Below are 24,013 nucleotides of genomic sequence, written 5' to 3'. Positions count from 1 at the left end.
AAGATTTTACAGTTAGCGCCATTAAATTTAACTTTAACAGTCAATCATCTGAGTTTATCAAGATGTATTTGTATCCAGATTCAGATACTTATCAAGTAAAATTTTATAAGTTATTGCCAATTTCAATCTAATACAACTGGCAATTTCAGTTGCCAGTGCCATTTAAGACATTGACAAAAATGTTTAATAGAAAAGCCAAGGACCTGCTCAGAGACCTTTCATTAGACTCCTCCCTCCAGGTGAACATCCATCTATTAATCACTGCTCTACAAGTCCTATCTGTCAACCAGTTCTTTTACTTTACAACCACTTTACTCACATCTCTTCATCTCAGCCACAATGATACATGAAAAACCTGGTCATATGCCATGCTGAAGACCAGGTGCACCGTGGCTAAGGTGCCTTTTTCTATTAGCCTAGTAACTTTGTTAGAAAATTAAATGAGTTTTATCTAGCATGACTTTTTCTTGATGAACCTGTACCAGCTCAGAGTCAGTCAATAAGCACTGATTAAGTACTTAACTACGTGCCAGGCACTGTGCTAAGTTCTGGGGGTTCAAAGATGGACAAAAGATAGTACATACCCTCAAAGAGCTCACAGTCTGATGAAGACAATATGCAAACATATAGGTACAAACAAGCTATATACAACATAAGCACTAAAATTAAGAGGGATTGGGAAAGGCTCCCTGTAGAATGTGATATTTTAACTGGGACTTGTAGGAAGCCAGGGACAAAAGGAGGTAGAGATGAGAAGGGAGAGGATTCTAGGCATGGAGGACAGCCAGGGAAAATGCTTGGAGCTGAGAGATGAAATGTCTTGTGTGAGGAACAGCAAAAAGGCCAGTGTCACTTAATCACAGAGTACATGGTGGGGAGTAAGGTATAAGACTCTTGAAAGCAGGTTGGGGGGAGGTATGTTATGTAAGGCTTTGAATGCCAAATCAAAGATTTTGTATTTAATCTTGAAGGTAATAAGAAACATTGGAGCTTATTGAATAAAGAGGTTACATAGTTAAATCTACACTTTAGGAAAATCTCTTCAGTGGCCAATGAAGGATTGATTAGAGTCAGGAGAGACTTGAAGCAGGCAGACCCACCAGCAGGCTATTGCAATAGTCCAGGCACAAGGTGATGAGGGCCTGTATCAGAGTGGTGGCAGCGTCAGAGGAAAGAAGGGGGCATATTTAAGAGATGTTACAAAAGTGAAATTGGCAGGACTTGGCAATAGATTGGATATGAGAGATAGTGAGGAATAAAGAATGGCAAATGTATTACAAGCCTGAGGGATTAGGAGGATAGTAGTACACTCCATAGTAAGAAGGAAGTTTGGAAAGGGGAGGGGGGGTAGGGGAAAGAGGAATGAGTTCCTGGTTAGTTTAAGATGTCTATAAGACATCCAGTTCAAGATACCAGACAGGCAGGTGGAGATAGGAGACTAGAGATCAGCAGAGAAATTAGGCCTAAATAAGCAGATTTGAGAATCATCAGCATAGAGATGATAATTAATTCCTTGGGAGCTGATGACATCACTAAGTGAAGTGGTATAGAAGAATAAAAGAAGAGGACCCAGCACAGAGCGCCTTAGGACCTCTACTATTACAAGGAATGACCTGGATGAGGATCCAGCAAAGGAGACTGAGGAGCAGTCTGAGAGGTAGGATGAGACCTGGGAGAGGGTGGTATCCTGAAAATCTAGAGAGAAAAGTATCAAGGAGATGAGAGTGAATGACAGTATCAAAGGCTACAGACAGATTAAGAAAGATGAAGACTGGGAAAAGGAGTTTTGCTGAAAAAGGCAGAAGAAATATGGAATAATAATCAGCATGGATGGAAGGATCAAGTGAGTGTTTTTTGTGTACGGAGAAGACATGGGCATGGGTATTAACTAAAAGCCTTAGCTTGAAAAGGCCAAGGTCTCCCACTGCATCCAGGACCGTCTCCATTCATCCTGATCTGTATCTGGCCACTGGACCCAGATGGCTCTGAGGACAAAGTGAGGCTGGTAACTTTGCTTGCACAGCCCTCTCTCGCTTAAATCCAGCTCACTTGCATGTCATGGCATCACCTCCCTGATGTCATGGTCCCCGTCCAGAACAAAGGACAAAATAGCAACAGCAACATGTTGCCATCCGCCCTGGCCCACTTCATGTATAATCCCACTGCCAATCCCTCATCCACTCTGACCCACTTTCCACTATTTGAGAATAGTAATCAAATCAATGATAGCATGGCTTCTGGAAGGATGTGACAATCCACTGCCCATTTCAGCATAGATAGGTGAATAGAGTCCATGGAAGGAGGTTTTAGTCTGAGTAGCAACAGGGACTGTGAGTGTAGTCTTACCCCATTAGAATGTAAGCTCTTTAATGGCAGGGAGTTCACATTTGACTTTTATCCCCAGTGCTTATCACAGTGCCTGGCACCTAGGTGCTTAATAAATGCCTTTTCATTCATTCACCCATTCATCTACCTCTTCCCTTTCTAAGCTCTCATAAACTATCCTTTTAATAATGACTTTCAGAATTGCCAGAAATTGAAATTGAGCTCATAGGCCCATAGTTTAAAGAACCCTCTTTCTTCTATAATTGACTATTTCCAGCTGTTTAAAAAAATTACTTTTTAATAATTACAGACAGTATTTCTGCAGTCATGGTTATAAAATCTTTCAGAATTCTGGCATATAGTTCACCTGAACCTCAAATCAGCTTGGTTACTCATCAACCACCTTCTGCTGGGAGGATAAAGCCACTAACCCCAAAGCCTCCATTTAAGGAGGAAGCTCAGCTCAGAACATCTCATCTCTCACCTGGCTGACCTACTTTGGGAATTCTCTGACTTTTCGACCATGCCCCAGGAAGCTCAATATTGGGAAAACTCCCTCAGGATACCCAGCAATATCCCATCAGTGTTGTCACTCTATCACAACCCTCTGTCTCTCTGCTTGAAGGGTGGAGCCATGAACTCCAAAATTGCCATTTAAGAAGGGAGCCGAACTCAGAATATCTAATTTTTCACCTGTCAGCATTACTTTGGGACTTCTCTGATTTTTTCACCCCCCCCCCCATGTCAGATAACATCCCCCCAACCTGCTTTTCAACTTCCTTGTTGTTTTTGTGTGTTGTCTTCCCCTATTAGATTGTAAACTCCTTGAGAGCAGGGACTCTCTTTCCATTTTGTCTTTATGTCTCTTGGGCTTAGCACAGTGTGAAGGTGGCTTGATGCTTTCTTACCATCCCCTTACTTGCATATACTTTTATGGATTTGTAATCTCACTTGTTTTGAGCACATTTTGTTGTTGTTCAGTCATTTCAATTGTGTCTGACTCTTTATGACCCCATTTGGTGTTTTCTTGGTACTGGATACTAGAGTGGTTTGCCATTTCTTCTCCAGCTCATTTTACAGATGATGAAGCCAAGGCAAACAGGGTTAAGTGATTTGGCCCAGGGTCACACACCTAGTAAGTGTCTGAGACAGGGTTGAACTCAAGTCTTCTGACTCCAGGCCTGGTGCTATATCCACTGCACCACCTAGCTGCTTATTTCGGGTATATATTACTCTCTAATCCATGCCTTCTCATTCTTGCGATTTCTCTCTGTTGTCTCTCCATAAATTCTCCATAGAGAGTCTTCCTACTGTACTCTGGATTCCTTCTTAAAAATGTGTTGTAGATATGAATGAGTGCAGCTTTGAGGCTCTCTCTCTGTTATCCCTCATTCCCAATACATGGTCAACTTCATTTATGGCTTTTTTGTTCTATCTTTTCCTGCATCAATATCATTCTTCTTAATAAAGAAAACAATTAAAATAGGAGTTAAATAGTTTTGTCATTTCTTTAATTTATTTTCATCTATCCTTTCCTTGATCTTCGTCTGACCTCCAACAAAACTAGAACAAAAAAATCTTTTTGCTTGACTTTAACTTCCTTTGCAAGCTTCAGTTCACTTCACTTGAAAATAACTACATGGAAAAAGGAAAGAACTACACAGACTTTCTGTGCAGTTACTTTTCCTCAATACCTACTAGTTATAAATGTAGTTGGAATGAAAACATGGAAAGACTGATGACACTGGGAGGCAAGTCAAGCACCTGTGCTCTTGTGGATGCTAATTTCAGATTTACAGACTGATTCACTATCCTATATTTTAAAAACTGATCTAACCCTCTGCAGAGGTCCATATCAAGTTGCTGATGATTCAAGATCAGCTTTCTACAGTTGAGAATATCCTATCTTGGACACCAAGAAGTTCAAAGGTTTTTTTGGCCACTTGTGGCCTATAGTGCACTTAGTTTCATGGAACAAACTCTGTCATTCAAAGGTAGAATCCTTATAAATGAGCCATGCTTACCTTCCCCATGGAAAATTGCTGCTAAACATCCAAAATGGCATACATAAAAGTATGTATAATAATTTTCTGTGGCTAAAGGATTATAGATGTCAATGTTATAAACAAATGATGATGATGATAATTAACAATTTAGTTCCCCTTAGACAAGCAATATAAGAATTATGATAGATTAATAAACTGAGGATTGAAACAGGTTAAGTGAATTTGTCCATAGTCATACAACTAGATGGTGGCAGAGTCAAGACTCAAAACCAGGTCTTCTAATTCTAATCCCAATGTTCTCTCTACTCTACCACACGGTTCAGAAATGGTAGTTATTTAACTTCCATAGAGCAATTGGTATTTTATGACAGAGAGGACAACTTGATTATATTCTGTTTTGTAGATATAAGATTTTGTTTTGTGTTAACATATGTGCAGGTAGCCCAAGACTTACAAATGCTCTACTTACCAGTGACCCCTACATAAAAATAATTGTCACAGGCCTCCTCATTCTACCTTCCTCTCCTAGTGATGAAAAAAATCATATTTGCTGCCACTGTGACAAAGGTGGAAATTTTGGAGAATTTGTGATTTTGGAAGTAGACAAATAAAATAAATTATGAAAACAGGAAAACTTGGAGAGCTTTCCTTAGAGTGAGTCTATAGGTAGACCTGTCCAACCTACATTAATGCCCCTGCTATCAACCCTCTCAAAAAGAAATATAAAAAAAAGAGAGGAAAAAAAAACAAAGAAAAGATGGTTAGAGGAGAGACCTGCCATTTACTCATATATTAGTTTAAATTAGTTCAGTAAGATTGAGTAACTTCCTAAAAACCTAGCCAATATCACGTGTGTTGAAGGAAAGAACTTTATAAACCTTAAAACGTTATGTAAGTTTGCTGTCAGTATAACAATATTAATAATGCATAGACAACTTTATATAAGCAATTTGTAAATATTAGCTCATTTGATCCTCACAACCATCCTATGAGATAGGTAGTATTATGACTGCCATTTTTCAGATGAGAAAACTGAGATTCAAAGATGTCATCATTATAACGTATTGTAGGGGGAAGGGAGGGTAATTGTGAGTCATAGAACACTTTGGTAAGGTGGGTCTTCTTGAGATGCTATAGTTCAAGTTTTAAAGGATGAGGGCTCAGGGTACATGGGAGACTAGAGAAAATAGAACAGGAGGTGGAAGTATACCAAATACAAACTTTACCTCTTTCAAAATTTTGTCCATGAGCTAAAGTTCTTTATGTAGTTAAGCTACATTATGGATTAGATAACTATTTGTTATCTGATCAGAAAATGTAAACACTGATTATATCTATGGAAAAATGTGTTACAAGTTCCAAATAGCCAGTGTACGAAATAACTTTTGGACATCAGCCATTTTTAAGTTAATGATGGTGGGGAGGGTACTAATAGTGATGCCAAAAAAAAAAAGAAAGAAAGAAAGAAAGAAAAAGAGAATGCAGAAAAAAAAAGGTAACATACAAAGGAGAGCAGAAGGTAGTTTAGAAGGAGACAAAAGCAGGACAGTGTTAGTACTATCACTTTAAATCTTGATAAAACCTTCAACTAACCAGGTATTAGTCAAACACAAAATTGTGTTAGTCAAACTCCTCTGCCTTTTATATAGACTTATATCATACTATACACTAAAAATTAATCTTCACAACTAAAAAAAACCTGAATAATCAAGGAAAAGAAGACTACTTAAATCTGAGTTAGTCAAAGTATTCAGTCATAAATCTTTATTCCATACCAAAGGTTCCCAGACTTATTTGGCCTAGCACTCTCTTTTAAAAAATTACTCAGTGCCCCTCTGGAAATCTACTTTAACCCTTTAACAGCTGGGTTTTTTTTAATTTGCATCATTTCAAACTACTACCACCCCCTTGGATCATTCCAGTGCCCCCCCCAGGGGGCAGTCTCATCCACTTTGAAACCTATGTTTCATATTATTCTGATTAAACGTAATTTTACTAATATTATTCTAACCAGATGAATAGATGCTATATTGATGCTCAGTATTTGTTGTATTTAATCAAATAAAAATTGTTTCAACATTAAGTAAAAAACATAATCATTTCAAAAAAGAATTATGATTGGTATGTTAAAAATGCTCTGGATAACTAATAATAAGAGAAATGAAAAAGACAATTCTAGGGCACTATCCGATGCCCATCAGATTGGCAAAGATAGCAAAAAGGGAAAATGACAGTTGTTGGAGAGGCTATAAGAGAATAGGAAGAGTAATGAATTGTTGATGGAGCTGTAAATTGGGAGATCTTTTCTGGAAAGCAATTTAAAACTAAACTCCAAAAGTCACTAAATGGCATACTCTTTGATCCAGTGATAACACTGCTAGTTTTATACCACAAAGTCAGAGACAGAGGCCCATTTATACAAAAATAGTAATAGCACCATTTTTGTTGTAGCAAAGAACTAAAAATAAAATGGGCATCCATCAGTGGTGGAATAAACAAACTATGGTATATGAATATAATAGAATGTTATTTTACCATAAGAAATGATGAAAAGGATGGAGTCAGAGAAACCTGGGAAAACTTGTATGAACTAATGCTGAGGTCAACACAACTAATTACAATGATCACAGCATTGTAAAGGAAAAGAACTAGAAATCTTATCAATGCCTAATCACAAGTCCAGCAAATTAATTATGAAACATGTTTCCTATCTCTTCACGGAGAGATAAGAGACTATGAGTATAGAATGAGACGTACATTTTCAAACAGTTTTATGAACCATAGGATCATAGATTTAGAGCTGGAAAGGTCCTTGGGGACCATTAAGTCCAATTCCTTCATTCTACAGATGAGAAAACTGTGACAGAAAAAAGGTTTAGTGACTTTTCCACAATCACACAGTAAGTGGATAAGGTATAATTTGAATCCACACCTTGCTGGCTTCAAGTCCAATGCTCTTTACGCTACATCACAATGTGGAGGGCTTTTATTGGGGGAGCAGAATTATGAGAGTACAGGGAAACTAGTGATAGTGGTACAAAAAAAAAAAGAACATCAATGAAACATTTTTTAGATAACACAAAAGAGATGAAAATGAAGTTTAAAGAGGACACGACAGGGTGATGTTAGTACTACTATGTTAAATTTATACATATATACATATTGCATATATTATATATTTTTTAAAACAAGCTATATATAACAAACTATAAAAACAAGCTATATATATACATATACATATATAATCCTTATTTATGACCTTTTTTATGGGCAGTTACTCCTACAATCCAAAAGTTAGAATGGAGAAAAAGTACAGTATCAGCTAGTACTGGGGTCATGGAGTGAAGAACTATTTGTTTTTATTTATTTTCCCCTCCCTCCCCAACCTCACCTTACCTCCATCCCCGCACCAAGCTAATCCTTCTTCTGTGAGCCTTAAAAAAAATCAGGAATAAGATCAAATGGAAGTTCTCCCTTCAAACACCAAAATTTTCTTTTTATTTTAACCTTTTTTTTTGGTAGAAATCTTTCCAAAATGTGTTACATACTTCCCTGCCTTCTTAAACAGGGGACAAAATAGAATTTAACCTTTTTTTGAAGGCTTATGGTTGTCATTGTGAACATCAATAAAAAAAAATCATAAAACCATTTTGGTGAAAATCAATACAGTAATGCGCTTAGGACTTATTGCCATGTTTGCTATAGCTTTAGGCTGTGATGCTTTTTGAGTTCTTGTATCTGTGTTTTATGATACTTTTTCTGTCTCATCCCTCTATCAGCTGTTACTTGTTGCTGCTATCTGTGTGCCTGCCTCTCTGTCTTCCTTACCTGTTCTAAATTACTGCATCTAATCAAAATGGCTAGAAGTTTTCCTAAGAATAGCAGTCTGAAAACATATGAGACATTGATGGGTAGACTAACAATGGAATCTCTCTTGACTCTGTGGCCCAAAAAATTACTAAAGTGAAAATTACTAAATTATGCATCTAATCTAAGGAAAACTTTGTTATCACTGTATCTAAAAGAAAAACAAATAGGCAGTGAATTTTGAGTATTTTTTCTATGAACAAATTGCTTAATCTTTAGTGTATGAACTTTATATATTCATTTTGGCTGTCCAGAAACCTTGTTTGCTTCCTTCCACATTCCTGGCTATGTCCTAGATAAGATGTAATGATTAATTACGTCATTATGCAGTCAGACAAGTTATAGTTCATTAAAAATAAACAGACTCTTAGACTGCTGACATCAGTAAGGAACCAGTATTGTATGGTCAGATCCTAATGACTATCCAGTATAAAAAAATACACGTGGATTTCAGATTTTTGTTTCTCTTGTACAAATTGTCATATTTATGCCTTGTTAAGGAGACAATTAAGATGTATGAAGGCCTAGGAAAACCAGTTTGACATACTAGCTTCGTGATCATGAGGTAATTCACTTAACCTCTCAACTTGATATGCAGCTTCTTTATTATGTGTAAAAAAGTAGGAATAATAATACCTACTCTGCCTACTTCATATGGTTATTGCAAGGATAAAATGAGATGTTGTATAAGAATGGGCTTTGAAAACTTGAAAAATATTATTAAAATGTGATTATAAAATGATTTGCAAACCATAAAACCACTATATAAATGTTAGCTATTATTATCATAAGTCTTTTCATCTCATTCATTTCATTGGTGGGCTTGTTTACTAATTTTCAGATAGATCATCATTACCCAAAACATGTTATTCTAATATTTTTCTTTTCCTTCCAAATCTGGTGGCAGTCTTCATTTTTTTCAATGATTTTTTTTTGTAGATGTGGCAGAGCAATATTTTCAAGAAAGTATGACTATCCTTAAGAAAGCTGGAGGAATAGCCAATGACAGATTTTTTGCAATTCAAGATGAATTTTGCCGTTTTCTTCGGACTACTGGTAAGCTAAAGGTAAGAATTTTGAAATAGGATTAACAGATTTCCATTCAAAGGCTTGAAGTGCTGATTGTGCAATGGGAGATCAACTTGATCTTCAAAAGACTGTTTCAGAATGGTTAGAAGTATCCATAAGAACAGCAGTCTGAAAACATGAGACATTGATGGGTAAACTAATAATGGAATCTCTCTTGACTCGAATAGCTGTAGTTGGTACGTAGTAATTAATAGTGTGAAAAGAGAACCCAGTTTAAGACCGTAGAGGGAAGTAGTGCATTCATGTGAAACCACAGGAGTAGAAGTTCTGATTCACTGACACTTACCAATGAACTACATGATTGTGCTTTGTCACAGCACATGAAGATGGATCAAACATTCAGAATTTGTATTAATTAGGAATATGTATAGGGAGCTTATCTGACCATCATCCCTAAAATTTAACAACTTCTAAAAATCCACGTGCTATGCCACATTTTTATTTTAAAATCAAAACAAGTCTAGATTTTGTGTGACAAATTTTTATTACCAAGCTGGCTTCCTTTGCCACTTTGTCTACTTTTTGAGTCACCTACACCCTGCAATAAGTCTGTGTGTGTGTGTGTGTGTGTGTGTGTGTGTGTGTGTGTGTGTGTGCATGCATACACACCCACATTTGGAAAAGAGGAGCTCATTTTCATACAATGTTGTCCACATAGTATTCTATTAGTTGAAGAACAAGTAAAGTATGGCTAGTGAAGTAAAACTTCTGCCCCCAGATTCATTCCAAAGCAAAATATAAATGAATTTTAGATGGCCTGCTTTTTTGGATTATCTGTGCCACTGGTCTTCATCAGATAAAGAGTTGAAGATGGTCTTATTGATTCCTGCACCCTGAAATCTAACCCAGAGTACATATATGCCATTTTGATCAGCCTTTAGAATAGAATCTCTGATTGCCACTGGCTTTTCTGTGGTATGGTAGCAGGCTGATATCTCATCCTTTTTTAATAGTTTGTGGCCTAAAATTTTGCTACATATACTAATATATATTGAACATAGTCCTGTAGATAAACTGTTTGAAACGCTTTATCCCTCACATTTCAGAATCACCCTGCAGGTTAAAGCTTTAAAATATTTCATCTGTATACAAACACTGCTAAAAGATTCTGAATTTTTAATTTTACTGTGTCATTCTCCTGCTCAAAGTCTTTGATTGGCACCCTGCTGGCTATAGGACAAAATCAATTCCCTTAGCCTTACATTTAAAGCCCTCTACAATCTAGCACCAACTTTTCTAGATTTTCTTCGCACAACTTCCCTACACAAACCCTTTCCTTCACTCAAACTGCTTTACTCATTGGGCTTGCCCATCTAGATTGCCCTGCCCACTTCCCTTTGTCCAGATCTTTAAAGACTCAGCACAGTCTCACCAGCTTTGTGAAATGCTCCCTGATCACCCCAGCATAGAGTAATTTTTCCTTCCTGTAAAGCCATAACTAATTTTGTTGTCAGTAACAAATTCAGCTGAGCTTGGAAAGGTAGGAAGGATGAGGGGGAAAAGACCTTAAAATATCTACAAGTAAGTAGGAATAGGGGAGTCCATGCCCTGCCGTGTAGTATAGGCGACGGACGGGCAAGGCTGGGGGTTGGCATACAGAAATAGGGCATCTGCTGGCTTCCTAGTTTAACTAGTTATTCATGGTAACTGGGCACTAAACTCATGTCTTTCTATGCTGCAGAAAGAGTGAAAATGCTATCAGCTCTTTCTATACCTTCCAACAAGCCCCACCTTAATTATGATTCTAGTTTCCTCCAAATTCTTGAAGCACTTTTTGGCTGTAAAATTCATTTGGCAGCTAATCATGACTTAAGATATACCTTTAAGGGCATAGGCTATTTTATGCTTCTTTGTATTTTTTTTTTTTTTTTACTTTTAGGCAATTGGGGTTAAGTGACTTGCCCAGGGTCACACAGCTAGTAAGTGTCAAGTGTTTGGTCTGAGGCTGGATTTGAACTCAGGTCCTCCTGACTTCAGGGCCAGTGCTCTATCCACTGCGCCACCTACCTGCCCCGCTTCTTTGTATTCTTGACTAAGTGCAAGGTGCAGGGCCCTCGCCAGTCGTCTTAACTTTCGTCTTTCCACTGGACCTTTGATGAGTCTGGAAGAGAGAGTGAGGCTGATGACTTTGTTCAGCTCTGCCTCACTTAAATTCAATTCATGCACAAGTCAATACATTACTCGTGTTGTTATTGGTCCTTTTTGAGAACAAAAGATGAACAACAAATTGCAAGGCACTAGTCAGGTCATTCTTCACTAAGTGCCTTGTACATAGTCAATTTTAAAAAAAATTTATTAACTGGATTTTTTTTTCTATTTTGTATGACTCAGAAGCTAAGTATGCAAGTCATTTGAAAATAGGACTCCTAAACTCTGTTCCCTTCATTGGCCATATACAGCCCAGTTAGTCATTTCCTTTGGAAACACTTACAGACTCTACTCTTTCTCTGATGTTCCATTCATTTCCAACAAATGTGTGACACACTATCAGGCAAGCAAAATAGCTGACAAATCTAAGAACAGATTAAAAAAAATGAAGCCAAGAACAATTTCTTTTTATTAAGAGGTTATTTCATTCTGTTTAGCAGAAATTTTTGATATTGGTAAGACCATTAAATGATTTGTTTTATTATTGTGTATATATCAGCAGGCCTTTGAATCTCCAAAATAAGGCCCCTTTTACTAATGTGTTGCATAATAGATAGAGATATACTCCTCTGAGTCAGGAAGACAAGGTTTCAAGTCTCACCTCTGGAAAATCACATCACCTCTTAGTGCCCACAAGCACTCTTTCTGACTTTGAAGTACAGCAGAAGGGATAATCTCCCTTGGAAGAGGAAGCTCCTTATCTGAAGCTTCTCACACAAATGAAATCACACTTCAAATTTAAGAAAAATTTCTACCTATATTTCTGAACCCATGAAACTCATTTGAAATCTCTGTGTCTGTGTGTGTGTGTGTGTATGTGTGTGTGTGTTTAGGACTAGATCTATAATTTCATTGGTAAAGGTTAACTCCCTGTACCAATGCAGATCTCCCATCTGCTCTACACTTAGTCTTAGAGAGTAGCTTGAAGCATGAGAGGTTAACAGTCTCACAGCTAGTATATGTCAGAGGTGGGATTTGAACCTCAAGTCTTTCTGACTCTGAGACTAGGTATCCATATTGTTCTATATACATAAATGCATCTATACATATAGGTGTATGTGTATACATATATGTAACATGAACATGTCATTCATATACATATATATATATATTTGAAAATATTCCATAGCTAGTTTGTGCAACTTATAGCTAATCTTCAGTCTAACATGCCTTTTAATAGAGTTTCAGGGGCAGCTTGGTGGTGCAATGGATAGAGCACTGGCCCTGGATTCAGGAAGATGTGAGTTCAAATCCAGCCTCAGACACATAATACTTACTAGCTATGTGACCCTGGGCAAGTCACTTAACCCCATTGCCTAACCCCCCCCCCCAAAAAAATAGAGTTTCAGTATTAGTGTATGAGATTCAAATGTTTTTTGACAGGATTTTGTCAAGTTCCAGTACGTAGTGTAGGAGATTCAAATGTTTTTGACAGAATGTTTTTCCTAGCATTTTCAAGTGAATAACTATAGCGACCAGCTAGGAAGGCATTATTTCATTATTTTCTGACCAACTCTAGTTTGTTTTTTTTTAATTCCATAGCTGGGATTAAAATATTCTAATAAATTAGACCAAGTAAAAATGTCATGTCATGTTTCTGTGTTTACTTTTAGTATCTGAAATTATTTATGAGAAAAAACTCTGGAATGCATCCTAGATTTTATGAAAGCATCCAAATTAGAATAGCTTACAAATTTTTTTCCTATGTGAGTAGATCTTTCATCTAAAAATATTAAATTATTTCACTACTCAACAAAAATGAACAAATGAAATACCAAAATGGGCTTTCCTTCTAATTTTGTGGCTTCATTCTCTTTATAGAGTTATATCATCCAAAAGTCCTAGACCACATACTCACATTTTTTAAAATGTAGTTGTGCATTCCTGTCTCTTGTTTAGATGAAGAATATTATAAGGTATTTGTACAAAACTTCATTCTTCCAAAGAGTAAAAATAAACCTCACTTACATAATATTCTTAACAGTCAACTTGCTCTTCATCGACTTCTGAACCTTTCCAACAAAACCGTTTTTTATTCCTTTTATAGAGAGCAGCTCAAATACTGAAGGAATCACTAGATGCCAAAGTAGCAACATTTGGGGATGTCAGTCCTGAAGTGGCAGGGACTTACTGTTTCCTTGGAGAAGCAGACCTGGCACAGGGAGACCAGAACATGGCATACAGGAAATTTAAGAAGGTAAACCTAATAATAAGTCAAGACAAATGCCTACTCACTCCTCCCTCAACATTTGTTGGGGTTAGGGCGGAGGGTGGGGGGGGGGGGGTAAGGGGGCAGAGTGAGAACTGGAGGGTGGAGCTTAGGGCTATGGAAAAGCTTATTTTAGTAAGCTGATATCACCTTTGATCTGAACAAGCCAACAGATGATATCTACTTCTTAGCTTGTTATCTTCTGCAGATTTCATTTTTAAGTGAATCTTATTCTTAGAGAACCTTCTAATTAGTTCTGAAAACACGTAAAACATGAAGACCAAGAAGGAGGTGCTTACTAATATCTAACAAGAGTGAAAGAGCTGACTCTAGCACCAAGAGGGACGTGTTGAAACTTATAGTGTCTCAGCTTGCACCTAGAACTGAAAGACAAACAAAACAGACCAAAACACCATTTCTTTGAGTTACAGGGCCTAAAATGGAGGGGTCGGGGGGGCAGTATTGAAATATAGCCCTTCTCCCACCCAGCTCAGAGCATGGTGCCCATGCTGTGGGTAAATGGGACCTTTATTCACCCCTACCTCCCATCCTGCAGGACAGAATGGGAGACTGTCCCTGTCTGTTGGTTGCCAAGGCACAGTCTCCCACATAGGTGCCTCCATCTCAGGAATGCAGGGAAGAAAATACTGAGAATTTAAGTTAATGTAAAATTAAAATATATGTAATATATAAATAGAGTTAATATATATAAATATATATAAAAATAATTTAAATAAAATGTGGACCCTAGACCTAAACATAGCTGTACAAAGTTTGTAGTGAGGTTGGTTGGTTGTCTTTTGATTTCTAGGGGCTGTTGCCACCCTCTGGGGAGAGCACTATTATTGAAGTTGCTCTTAATAACCTACAAAGCCAGGAGGATAAGGAAAACTAAGGGTTGTAGCTGTTACAGGGCCCTGCTCATAAGCCGCTGGTTCTAAGCTACCTACCGTTGCCTATTTCTGGGATTTCCACTTTTGTCACCTGACCTCTGCTCTTTGAACAAATCTGTCTTCATGAATCAGGATTGAAGTAGGAGAGAGGTGATGGAGTATATGACAGCTATCCTTAGGTATCAGGAAGAATTCAGGGATAAATATATAGGATGAAAGACCTTGAGGCTTCATAGTCTCACCCCCACCCCCACCACCCACCCTTTTTCAGATGAGGAAATTGAGGTCCAGTGAAGTTGCCCAAAATCATGCATCATTAGAGGTGGGGCTTGAACCTAAATCCTCTGACTCCAGGTCTCATTCCTTTTCCACTGTACCATCCTCACTGCCTCCATATGAGATCTAGTCTTAAAGAACAGACAGAGGCTTAGGGGAAGAATCATATAGACTCACATTCATTATTGGTTTCTAGGAGCTAAAGAGCAATTCATTTATAAGTAATTTTTGGATTTAATGAGCCCTGGCACAAATAAAAGATGGCAACCTTTTATTTTGTCAATTTATACATTAAAATTCTATTAATTATAAACTCCAAACACAATGTCTTCAAAATGTGAAGGTAAATAAGACATAAGCTTATCTAGCAGTTTACCAAAATTAGAGAAAGACACTGAAACATGTATTTATGTTTTGTGTATTGTGTGTATGTATGTATACACACATTATATATACATATTACACATACACACACACACACGTATACCTATATAATCATTTTACTTAATCTAAGGCTAGTGGCTGGCTCATCAGTGAACATGCAGGACACGAGTGATTACTGAAAGCAGGGTCTGTTACATCTGCTGCTAAATGGAAACTTTTTCAAATGCCACATTTAGCATTTGGATTGTGTGAAGCCAGCAGCTCTTAAAGTTACCAGTTAAGTATGGATTTTCTGCTATTTGTATCACAACAGCAGCTACAGTTCCTAAGTTTCCAGCTTAGTAGCCTGGAATCCACTTAATTGTAGCTTTTCCAGATGTGTATTCTTGTGCTGAATGGTCTAAAGTATGGTTATTAAGGATATGAAAAACAGACCAAGGAAGCAAAGCAGAAGGTGGGATTAAATTACTAAATAGCATACCAGATCATTTATCTGCCTGTAATGAAAATACAGGGATTGTGTTGGCCTCCAAAGGGAATTTCAGTGCTCAAAATCAAAACATTTTTCCACCATAAAACCCTGATTTTTCTTCTAAAACAAGTATAACTGCCATCATTTCAAGGTAGGTGACAACATTCAAAAAGAATTCATAAGCAGTCTTACAGTGGCTACTGGAGAAAGGTGTTAAACACAAAGAATTCTGTTTATCATACAAATTGATGTTGTGAAACATCAACATTAATTGTGAACATTAGCATTATTTGTGAAATTTTTATTGTTCAGTCATATCTGACTCTTCATGACCCCATGGTCTATAGCACAACGGGCCCTTCTATTCTCTCCTGAAGTCTGTTGTGAAATTAATTGTTCTTAATTCTCCATAATTGTAATTATTATTTTATAGTCTTCTTCAGTAAACTCAAAGCCTACTACACATAGTCCTATAAACAGAGCAGGGAGAAATTATTTATATAGTAAACTCTTCTGTGTTCACAGAGAACATGTGGACACATGTTCTGTTTCTAAAATCCAGAATTCATATCTCCCAACCTATTTTATTAGCTCTGCTGCCACATTTTAGATAAAATTCCCTCAGTATATTCCTTCATTCTGTACTCATATAAGTAAAACTTACCCAAAGCCTCTGATGATCGAAATACATCTGAGGTAAATCATTTTCAAATATAGAGAGAAGGAAACTGAGAGACCTAGGTTGACACTTTTTCACTCATTACTACAGAAAAATAGAACCTCTACATATCGGTAGCAGTAAGTATGTAAATGAAAGTCTCATCATGTTTGACCCTCCCCCCCCAAAAGGGCTGGTTTCATCCATTTCGAAACAGAAGAATTCCTTCATATCAGCTATTTAACTGTGTTGAGATATCTAAACAAGAGGTTACTGCACACCATAATTTGTGAGGTGTTTCTGTGCATGTCTAGAAAAAATACACAAACCTGACCAAGAATAACAGACAGATCTGCTAGGCAAAAACACACTGATAAAGAAAATTTGAGACCATGGTGTGATTTAGACTTAATAGAATGTTAGAACTGGAAAGTACCTTGGAGATCACCAAATCTAACCCCTGTTAGAACTGTGAAATTGTTGTGGAACATCCAAACATTTAGATTTCTGGTGGTCTCTGCTCATTTTGCCTCAGTCACTGTCTGTGTTTTTAAAGTTAAATAGAAATACATTTTACTCGAATCCAGGAGAAATGAAATTATGGCAGTACAACATTTTATAATTAATTCATTTTGCATTTCTTGCCTAGTGTCGCTGTAGACATTTAAAACATTCCCTAGTAAAGTCACTAATGAAAAATTTGGTGTGAAAAACTACTACTATATACATTTATTCATTCCTTCATTAACCCACATCTAAAACCTTCATTTTATAGGTGACAAGGTTTAGACTCAGATATGCTAAGTGCCCCAGGTCACGCATCAGGGTTGCAACTGCGTAGAGACTTCAACCCAGGTTTCCTCTGTTCCCATCCATTGATCATGCTTGTCCTCTGTACTGTGCTGTTTAGTAGTTGCTCAACTACTTAGAGGGTCCAAAAGCAGTTAGTGTACACTGAGGAACAGAAATGTACTTTTGCTCAGATTGTCCAGGTTAAGATGGTATCTAGAATTTTTAGGGACTTAGATACCGAAATAATTTTGAACACCTATGTTCATCTACGAACATTAAGTTCATAGAGAATGATCTTCATCAGATACTTAGCATATCCTTAAGTAGGTTGTCCCAATGCCTGAAAAGAGTGATGTTCAATAAGGGCAGGGGAAGAAGATACACTTGGGAAAGAAAAACAAAAACTAAACATAGAACAATGGACTTTGTGAGAGTGTGTATGTTAGGAAAATATAAATGACCCATCAGCAAGCGAAACAAGCCACTGCATATTCTTGTATTATATAGCTCACAGGTAAAAATTTGCCAGTGTCTCCCCTGCTTCTACCCTATCTCCATTCAGATGACTCATTCTCCTTGCAACAAAACAATTTTCTTCAATAGTCTGCTCTTCCCTCCTTAAGTCTCTTACAGCAGAGATGTCAAATTCCCAGAGGGCTGCAGGTGGACCTGTAACTGGGAAGCATATTAAAATATAATTGGGGAATATTTAACAAAATAAACTTAAATAGAGTACAACATATATGTTAATTTGTGGTTTTCCAAGTCAATATGTGACCTGCAGGGATCCATTTCTGAGTTTGACACGACTACATAGTATTCCCTTCCCCAACCTGAAAAAAATCAAAGCTATTTGTCATAAGCTTCTTCTCCACCAATTGACATCATCCCATATTATCTCCTCCTTTACTTCAGTCTCTTTTGGAGAGGTGGCCTTTCTCACCAAGGCTAATCCCTTTGCATGTACCCTTGATTCATTCCCCTCCTTTCTTCTCCAGCATATTGCCCTACTGGTAGTCTCTCCCTATATATTAGTTTCTTCCCTACTGTCTACAAAAACATCCACATCTCCTCCATCCTTAAAGGCCCTACCATTCTGCTAGCTATCATCCTATATTGTTCCTCCCTTTCTCAGCCAAACTGTTTGTACTCACTTGTATCTACTTCCTCTCCTCTCATTATCTTCTAAACTCAACCACATCATCAAACTGAAAATACTCTTTCCAAAGTTACCAATTATCTCCTGATTGCCAAATGAAATAGCCTTTTCTCAAGCCTTATCCTTCTTTATCTCTTTGCAGCATTTGATACTGTTGACCACTTCCTCCTGGATACTTTCTCTTCCTTGTGTTTCCATAACACTGTTCTCTTCTGGTTCTCCTCCTACTTATCTCTTCCTTCTCAGATTCCGTTATTGGATTATCATTCATGTTATGCCTCTAAACTGTGGGTCTGCTCTAAAGCTCTGTCCTGGGCCTTCTTTTTCTTCCTTCATTCTTTCATTTGATGACCTCGTAACTCCCATGAATTTAATTATCATTTCTATACAGAAGATCCCCAGATCTATATGTCCAACCCTAGTCTTCTGAGATTCGGATCCACATCACAAACTGCTTCCTGGACATTTGGAACTGGATGCCCTATAAGCATCTCAGACTCAACATGTACAAAATTGGAGTCATTATCTTTCTCTTCTATCTCTGCCCTCTTCCAAATATCCCTGTACCACTATCTTTTTAAATCACTGCTGATTTACAAACTTAGTGTCATCTGTCCTTGGCTCTTTAATCTCTTATTCCACATGCTGAGTCAATTGCTAAATCTTATACTTTTTACCTCCATAATATTTCTCACATATTACCTTATCCCTTCTCACATAGCCACCACCCTGGTACAGGTTCTTATCACCTCTTTCTTGGCCTATTGCAATAGCTTCCTAAAATCAACAAAGTGTTTTCCTAAAAGATTTGATCATGTCATTCACCACCACCCACTACACACACACTCAGTAAATTCCAGTGGCTCCCTATTACTTCCACAATCAAATATAAACTATTCCTCATTTAATGCCTTCACAATCTGGCTTCATTGAGGCTTTCCAGCCTTATTACACATTACTTCCTTCCACACATTCTTCACTCTTACTGTGCTGATCTACTTATCTTCACATACAACACTCCATCTTCCTTCTCCATGGCTTTGTACCAGCTACTCTCCTATGCCTGGAATTCTCTCTCTCATTGATGCTCCTTGGAATTCTTGATTTCCTTCAGAGGCTGTGTAAAAGTGCCTCTTTCCGTGAGTCCTATAGTGGATCCCCCAATTTCTAGTGCTTTCCTTCCCTTCCCCCTCATCAATAACCTTGTTTTGAATGTGTTTCGTATATACCTATATAAATGTATGTCGTATCTCCCATTGGAATCTAAGCTCCTTAAGGGCAGGGATGGTTTCACTCTTGTCTTTGTATCCCAGCACATACTACATATAGCAGTCACTTAATAAAATATTTATTGAATAATTTTTAAATGCTTGGTTTTTATGGTGTAGAATGTAAACATAAGTGACTTGACACATTTATTTCACAGCAGATAAATAAAAAAAAAGCTTAGCAACATTTTTAATCCATCTGGATTCTTTTCATTCCAATTCTATATCAACTTCAAACCAAAGCAAGAAATTCACTTTGTGTTGCTGAATCCAAAATAGGGTTGCCATTTGAATCCTTGGTAGGAAAGATTTGGAGAGCAGAGAATGCAAGCTATTAAACTGTGGAACATCCAAACATCAAGATTTCTGATGGTCTCTGCTCATTTTGCCTCAGTCACTCTCTATGTTTTTAAAGTAAAATGGAAATACATTTTACTCAAACCCAGAAGAAATGAAATTATGGCAATACACCATTTTGTAATTAATTCACTTTGCATTTCTTGCCTAATGTCACTATAGACATTTAAAACTTTCCCTAGTCAGGTCACTAATGAAAACATTTGGTGTGAAAAACTACTACATACACTTACTCATTCCTTCATTAAGCAGCCATTTATTAAGGTGCCTACTGTGTGTCAGGTATGAGGCTAAGCATTTGGTAAACAAAGGCAAAACAAAAATAAACAAAAATAATTTCTGCCTTTAACTAATTTATATTCTATTGGATTAATAGAAAGATTATCTACCTTGTCTTCTTTATTTAACATGACGTTCTTGACCACAGTAATCATAATTTCAGCTCTGGTTATATGTTATCAATCTATTTCATTTTCTAATCTGGCTGCCTTTTAAGACTGTTTGAGCTAGATTTTAGCCAAAGATACAGATTAATAATTAGCAGTATAATTTCCCTGAGTGAGAGATCTAGAAAACAGAGTTGTTGCATGTATGTGGCTTTTCAATGCTCCATATATTTTACAGAATGGTAGATACATCCTGTTCTAATTCTCCTGACCTTTTGGTTTTGGAGTAATAGAGCTACTAAGGAAACTATCACCAGCTTCAGCCACCAAGAGTGTCAAAGAATCAAGAGATAGCCTAATGATGATTTTAATAAACTGTCAAACACCTTATCATTTTTATGGAAGTATATGGTAAACATTGAAAGTATTAGAGACTACTTGGGTTTTCTTTCCTTAGAGTTTTGGAAATTTTAAGTAAAGTGAAACAGAAAAATACATTTTGTAGACTGTCACTCAAGCAACAAGCATTTATTAAGCACCTGCTGTGTGGCCAAACACTGCTAAGTAATGGGATACAGGGGCTAAAAGAAAACAACCCCTGCCCTTGAGGAGCTTATATATGTATATGCACATTTATATGTATGTCTACGTATATATGGACATACATATATATATATACACACACACACACATTTAGGAAAGGAAGTCAACATGTATACATATAAATGTATATAAAACATAAATGGGGGCAGGGGGCTTTCAGCTGGTGGGCTCAGAAAAAGCTTTAGGAAGTGGCATTTTATCTGAGCATTTGTCAGTAAAATTTTAATGCTATGGTGAATGAGTTAACAGAAAATCATGCTAACATCAGCCCTTCTCAAAATGAACTGCATCAAAGGCTCTCATAAATATGTAAATACAGAAGACGGTGTATATTTAAAATTAAATCTGACCTTTTAAAGCTTGAGTGGAGGTATTTCTTGTTTTGTAAGAGAAAGGAAATAAAGTCTATTTTGGTAGGAAGTGTCAGCTGCTTAAAAAAAAGCCTCTGATGGAATTTTTGGATACAAAAAAAATTGCAAGATTCTTCTCTGTTATCCTAAAACAATAAATAATTTTCTAAAGTTTGTCTATTTCCAAGGCCATAGCATTCTGCTCAGTCATTAACCCGATGCCAAGTGAAAGCATATTCCTTCAGTGTAGGAATGAATATTAGGCAGTTAGTAGAGAGAGGACAATAGCAGCCAGGGACAAATTTTAAAAAATGGCATTTCCAGATGAAAGCCATCCTTGAGCTATAAATTCTCAAAGGCCGAGTCTTTTTGCAAAGATATAGTATTAGAATCCAAAAACTTTTTAAAGTTCTTAAAAAGCTCATTTTTACCAGGTTTATACCTTCCCAAAGCATGAACTTTAAACAAAACAGCTGTATTCTTGGAGTCTTATCAAGACTGAAGAACACTTCCCACACGCTTGAGCCCATAAAGGATACAACATTTTGGTGGCTTGATGTATAATTATCTTGGGCATATGAAAATGGCAAACAGAGAGAAAATAAATAAACAAGATCTAAAGTTAGTCCCCAAATATTGTTTTAGCTGTTAACTTTAACCCTATTTCCACTGATTTTTTTCTCAAGTAAAGCTGTCAAAATGTTTATAAACTGATCTAAATTTCACTCCCCTTTTGTGTGTCCAAATTCTGGTAGGAATACTAAGATTGAAGTGACTAAGGTAGGAAACAGGAAGGAGAAAGTAGAGGCCAGGTAACCTACAAATGGATATCACCCCTAGATTACTGAAAGTTACAATTATCTATATAAAAATGAACATATGATTCTAAAAGTCTTTAGAAAAGTCATTTCAGGTTCTGCGCCTCAGCTTCCTCAACTGCAAAATGGGTAACTAGACTTTATGATTTTTTTATCTTTCTTATTTTCCAGATAACAATAATAATAGCATTTATATAGCACTTTAAGGTTTGCAAAGAGCTTTACACATGTTAACTCATTTGATCCTCACAACAATTCTATGAAGTAGATGCTATTATCTTCATTTTACATATCTAATATTTTTTCATTATAGGATATAAATAATGCATGTTACAAAATTATTCTTGACAGTTAAAAAGTTTCATATTAAATTTCTGCTAAAAGGCTATAGGTGTTCATTTAAACTGAAATGAGATAAGTGCTAGGTAGAATCATATAGCTTTATTTCAGCTACTGTGGTCAATGACAATGCTATCTATTGCTGTTAATTTTTTTAAACCCTTCAAAATGTCTGAAGAATTATTCATTTCTGCATTGAAGTAGAGAGAGTTATAAAATGAAATAATAGGTGTAAAGCACTTTGAAAACCTTAAAATGCTATATAAATGCTATATCATAAATGAAATGTTAAAAGAAAAAAGAACACAAAATCAAGTGAGCATATCAATTACAAGTAGGCATAAATGTACATTAACAAGAATAAAAGAGTATAGATAGAATGATGTTCATTAATCTTAATTTTTATTAGATGCTTTTTTAAAGATTAAAAAACTTTTTTTCTTTAACAAATGCCTAACCTTAAGAAAAAAAATAAGTCATTCTGGTCAATAAATAGGGTCATAGATTTAACCAGCATTACAGATGAGGAAACTGAGAGCTAGAGAAGTCAAGTGACTTATCTCAGGTCTTATAGGCAAAACTGGGATTTGTACCCAGGTCCTCTGCTATATCTCATTGTATTAAGCTGCCTCTCAAATAATTATAGCTTATATTTATGTAGCATATTAGAGTTTTAAAAGTGCTTTACATAATTTTATTTGATCCTTACATCAATCCTAATAGGTAGGTGTAATATCTTCATTTTTAAAATATAGAAACTGAGTTTCTAAAGAAATTAAGTGATTGCCTAAGACTCATATAGCTACTGAGTGGCAGGATTTAAGACCTAAACCTGGATATTTTAAGTACAAATGCTTTGTCTATGATGACACGCTGCTTCTTTAAATGTTCCTTTGTAAAAATTTTTTAATGCATAGATTCCTTAGTTTTCCAAATTCCCAGAAGGAAATTTTGTTTCTTCATGGAAGTATTCATGGTCATGAATTTAATCATGTAATGGCTATATGGAAGAGATTCTATCATTCAGGAGAAATGTTAGGTGCCTACAGTTTTGTTTTTCCATATTTATATATAAATATATATAAATATTAATATTTCCATATTTAACTTGGTAAATGGTTTATTTTGCAGTGTCTTCAGATTCAGACTCTCTTGTATGGCTCTCAAGATAAAAGGACAACAGCCACCCAACAGACTCTTGACTCATTATCAAAGTGAGTTTGAATTGTCCTCTATGCTGCTTCTTTTATAGTTGTCTGTTATGTTAACTGAGAATTTCAGATAAGATGTGTTATAAAAAGTCTTGCAGAAATGAACAACTTTCTAATTTGGAAAGGTCCTTGAGCTTATGTTACTTACCCACAAGTTGTGCAAGATGAGATCTTTTGAAACCCCAGGGACAGAATATCACCTTTGCCCATATTTTATCTGAAGAATTTAGCTCTTTGCTTTAAGTGACATCATAAGAACACTATAGTCTTTCTCTTTCTTCAGGTCAGTAACATAGATTAACAAGGAGTTCAACAGAGAGCATTCTTGAATGTCCTGAGCTTCTCTTTAGATCTTATGGCTATTCTTCATGAGGAGCTCTGGAGATGTGTTAAGGAAGCTTTA

At 36.4% G+C, this 24,013-nt stretch overlaps 1 protein-coding gene across 1 annotated transcript in view; it reads left to right on the top strand.

Moving 5' to 3' along the window:
- TTC23 (tetratricopeptide repeat domain 23) overlaps positions 1-24,013 on the top strand; it is a 103,550-nt gene that overhangs the window by 78,531 nt on the left and 1,006 nt on the right. The window contains 3 exon segments of the mRNA XM_027852023.1: positions 9,138-9,265; positions 13,483-13,632; positions 23,531-23,613. Of these exon segments, the coding sequence (XP_027707824.1) occupies positions 9,138-9,265; positions 13,483-13,632; positions 23,531-23,613 (361 nt within the window).

Source organism: Vombatus ursinus, unplaced genomic scaffold, assembly GCF_900497805.2.
Source record: "Vombatus ursinus unplaced genomic scaffold, bare-nosed wombat genome assembly UNPS02009205.1, whole genome shotgun sequence".
Lineage (NCBI taxonomy): Eukaryota > Metazoa > Chordata > Mammalia > Diprotodontia > Vombatidae > Vombatus > Vombatus ursinus.
Note: the sequence above shows the minus strand (reverse complement) of the source record. Positions and strands in the feature narration are given on the sequence as shown.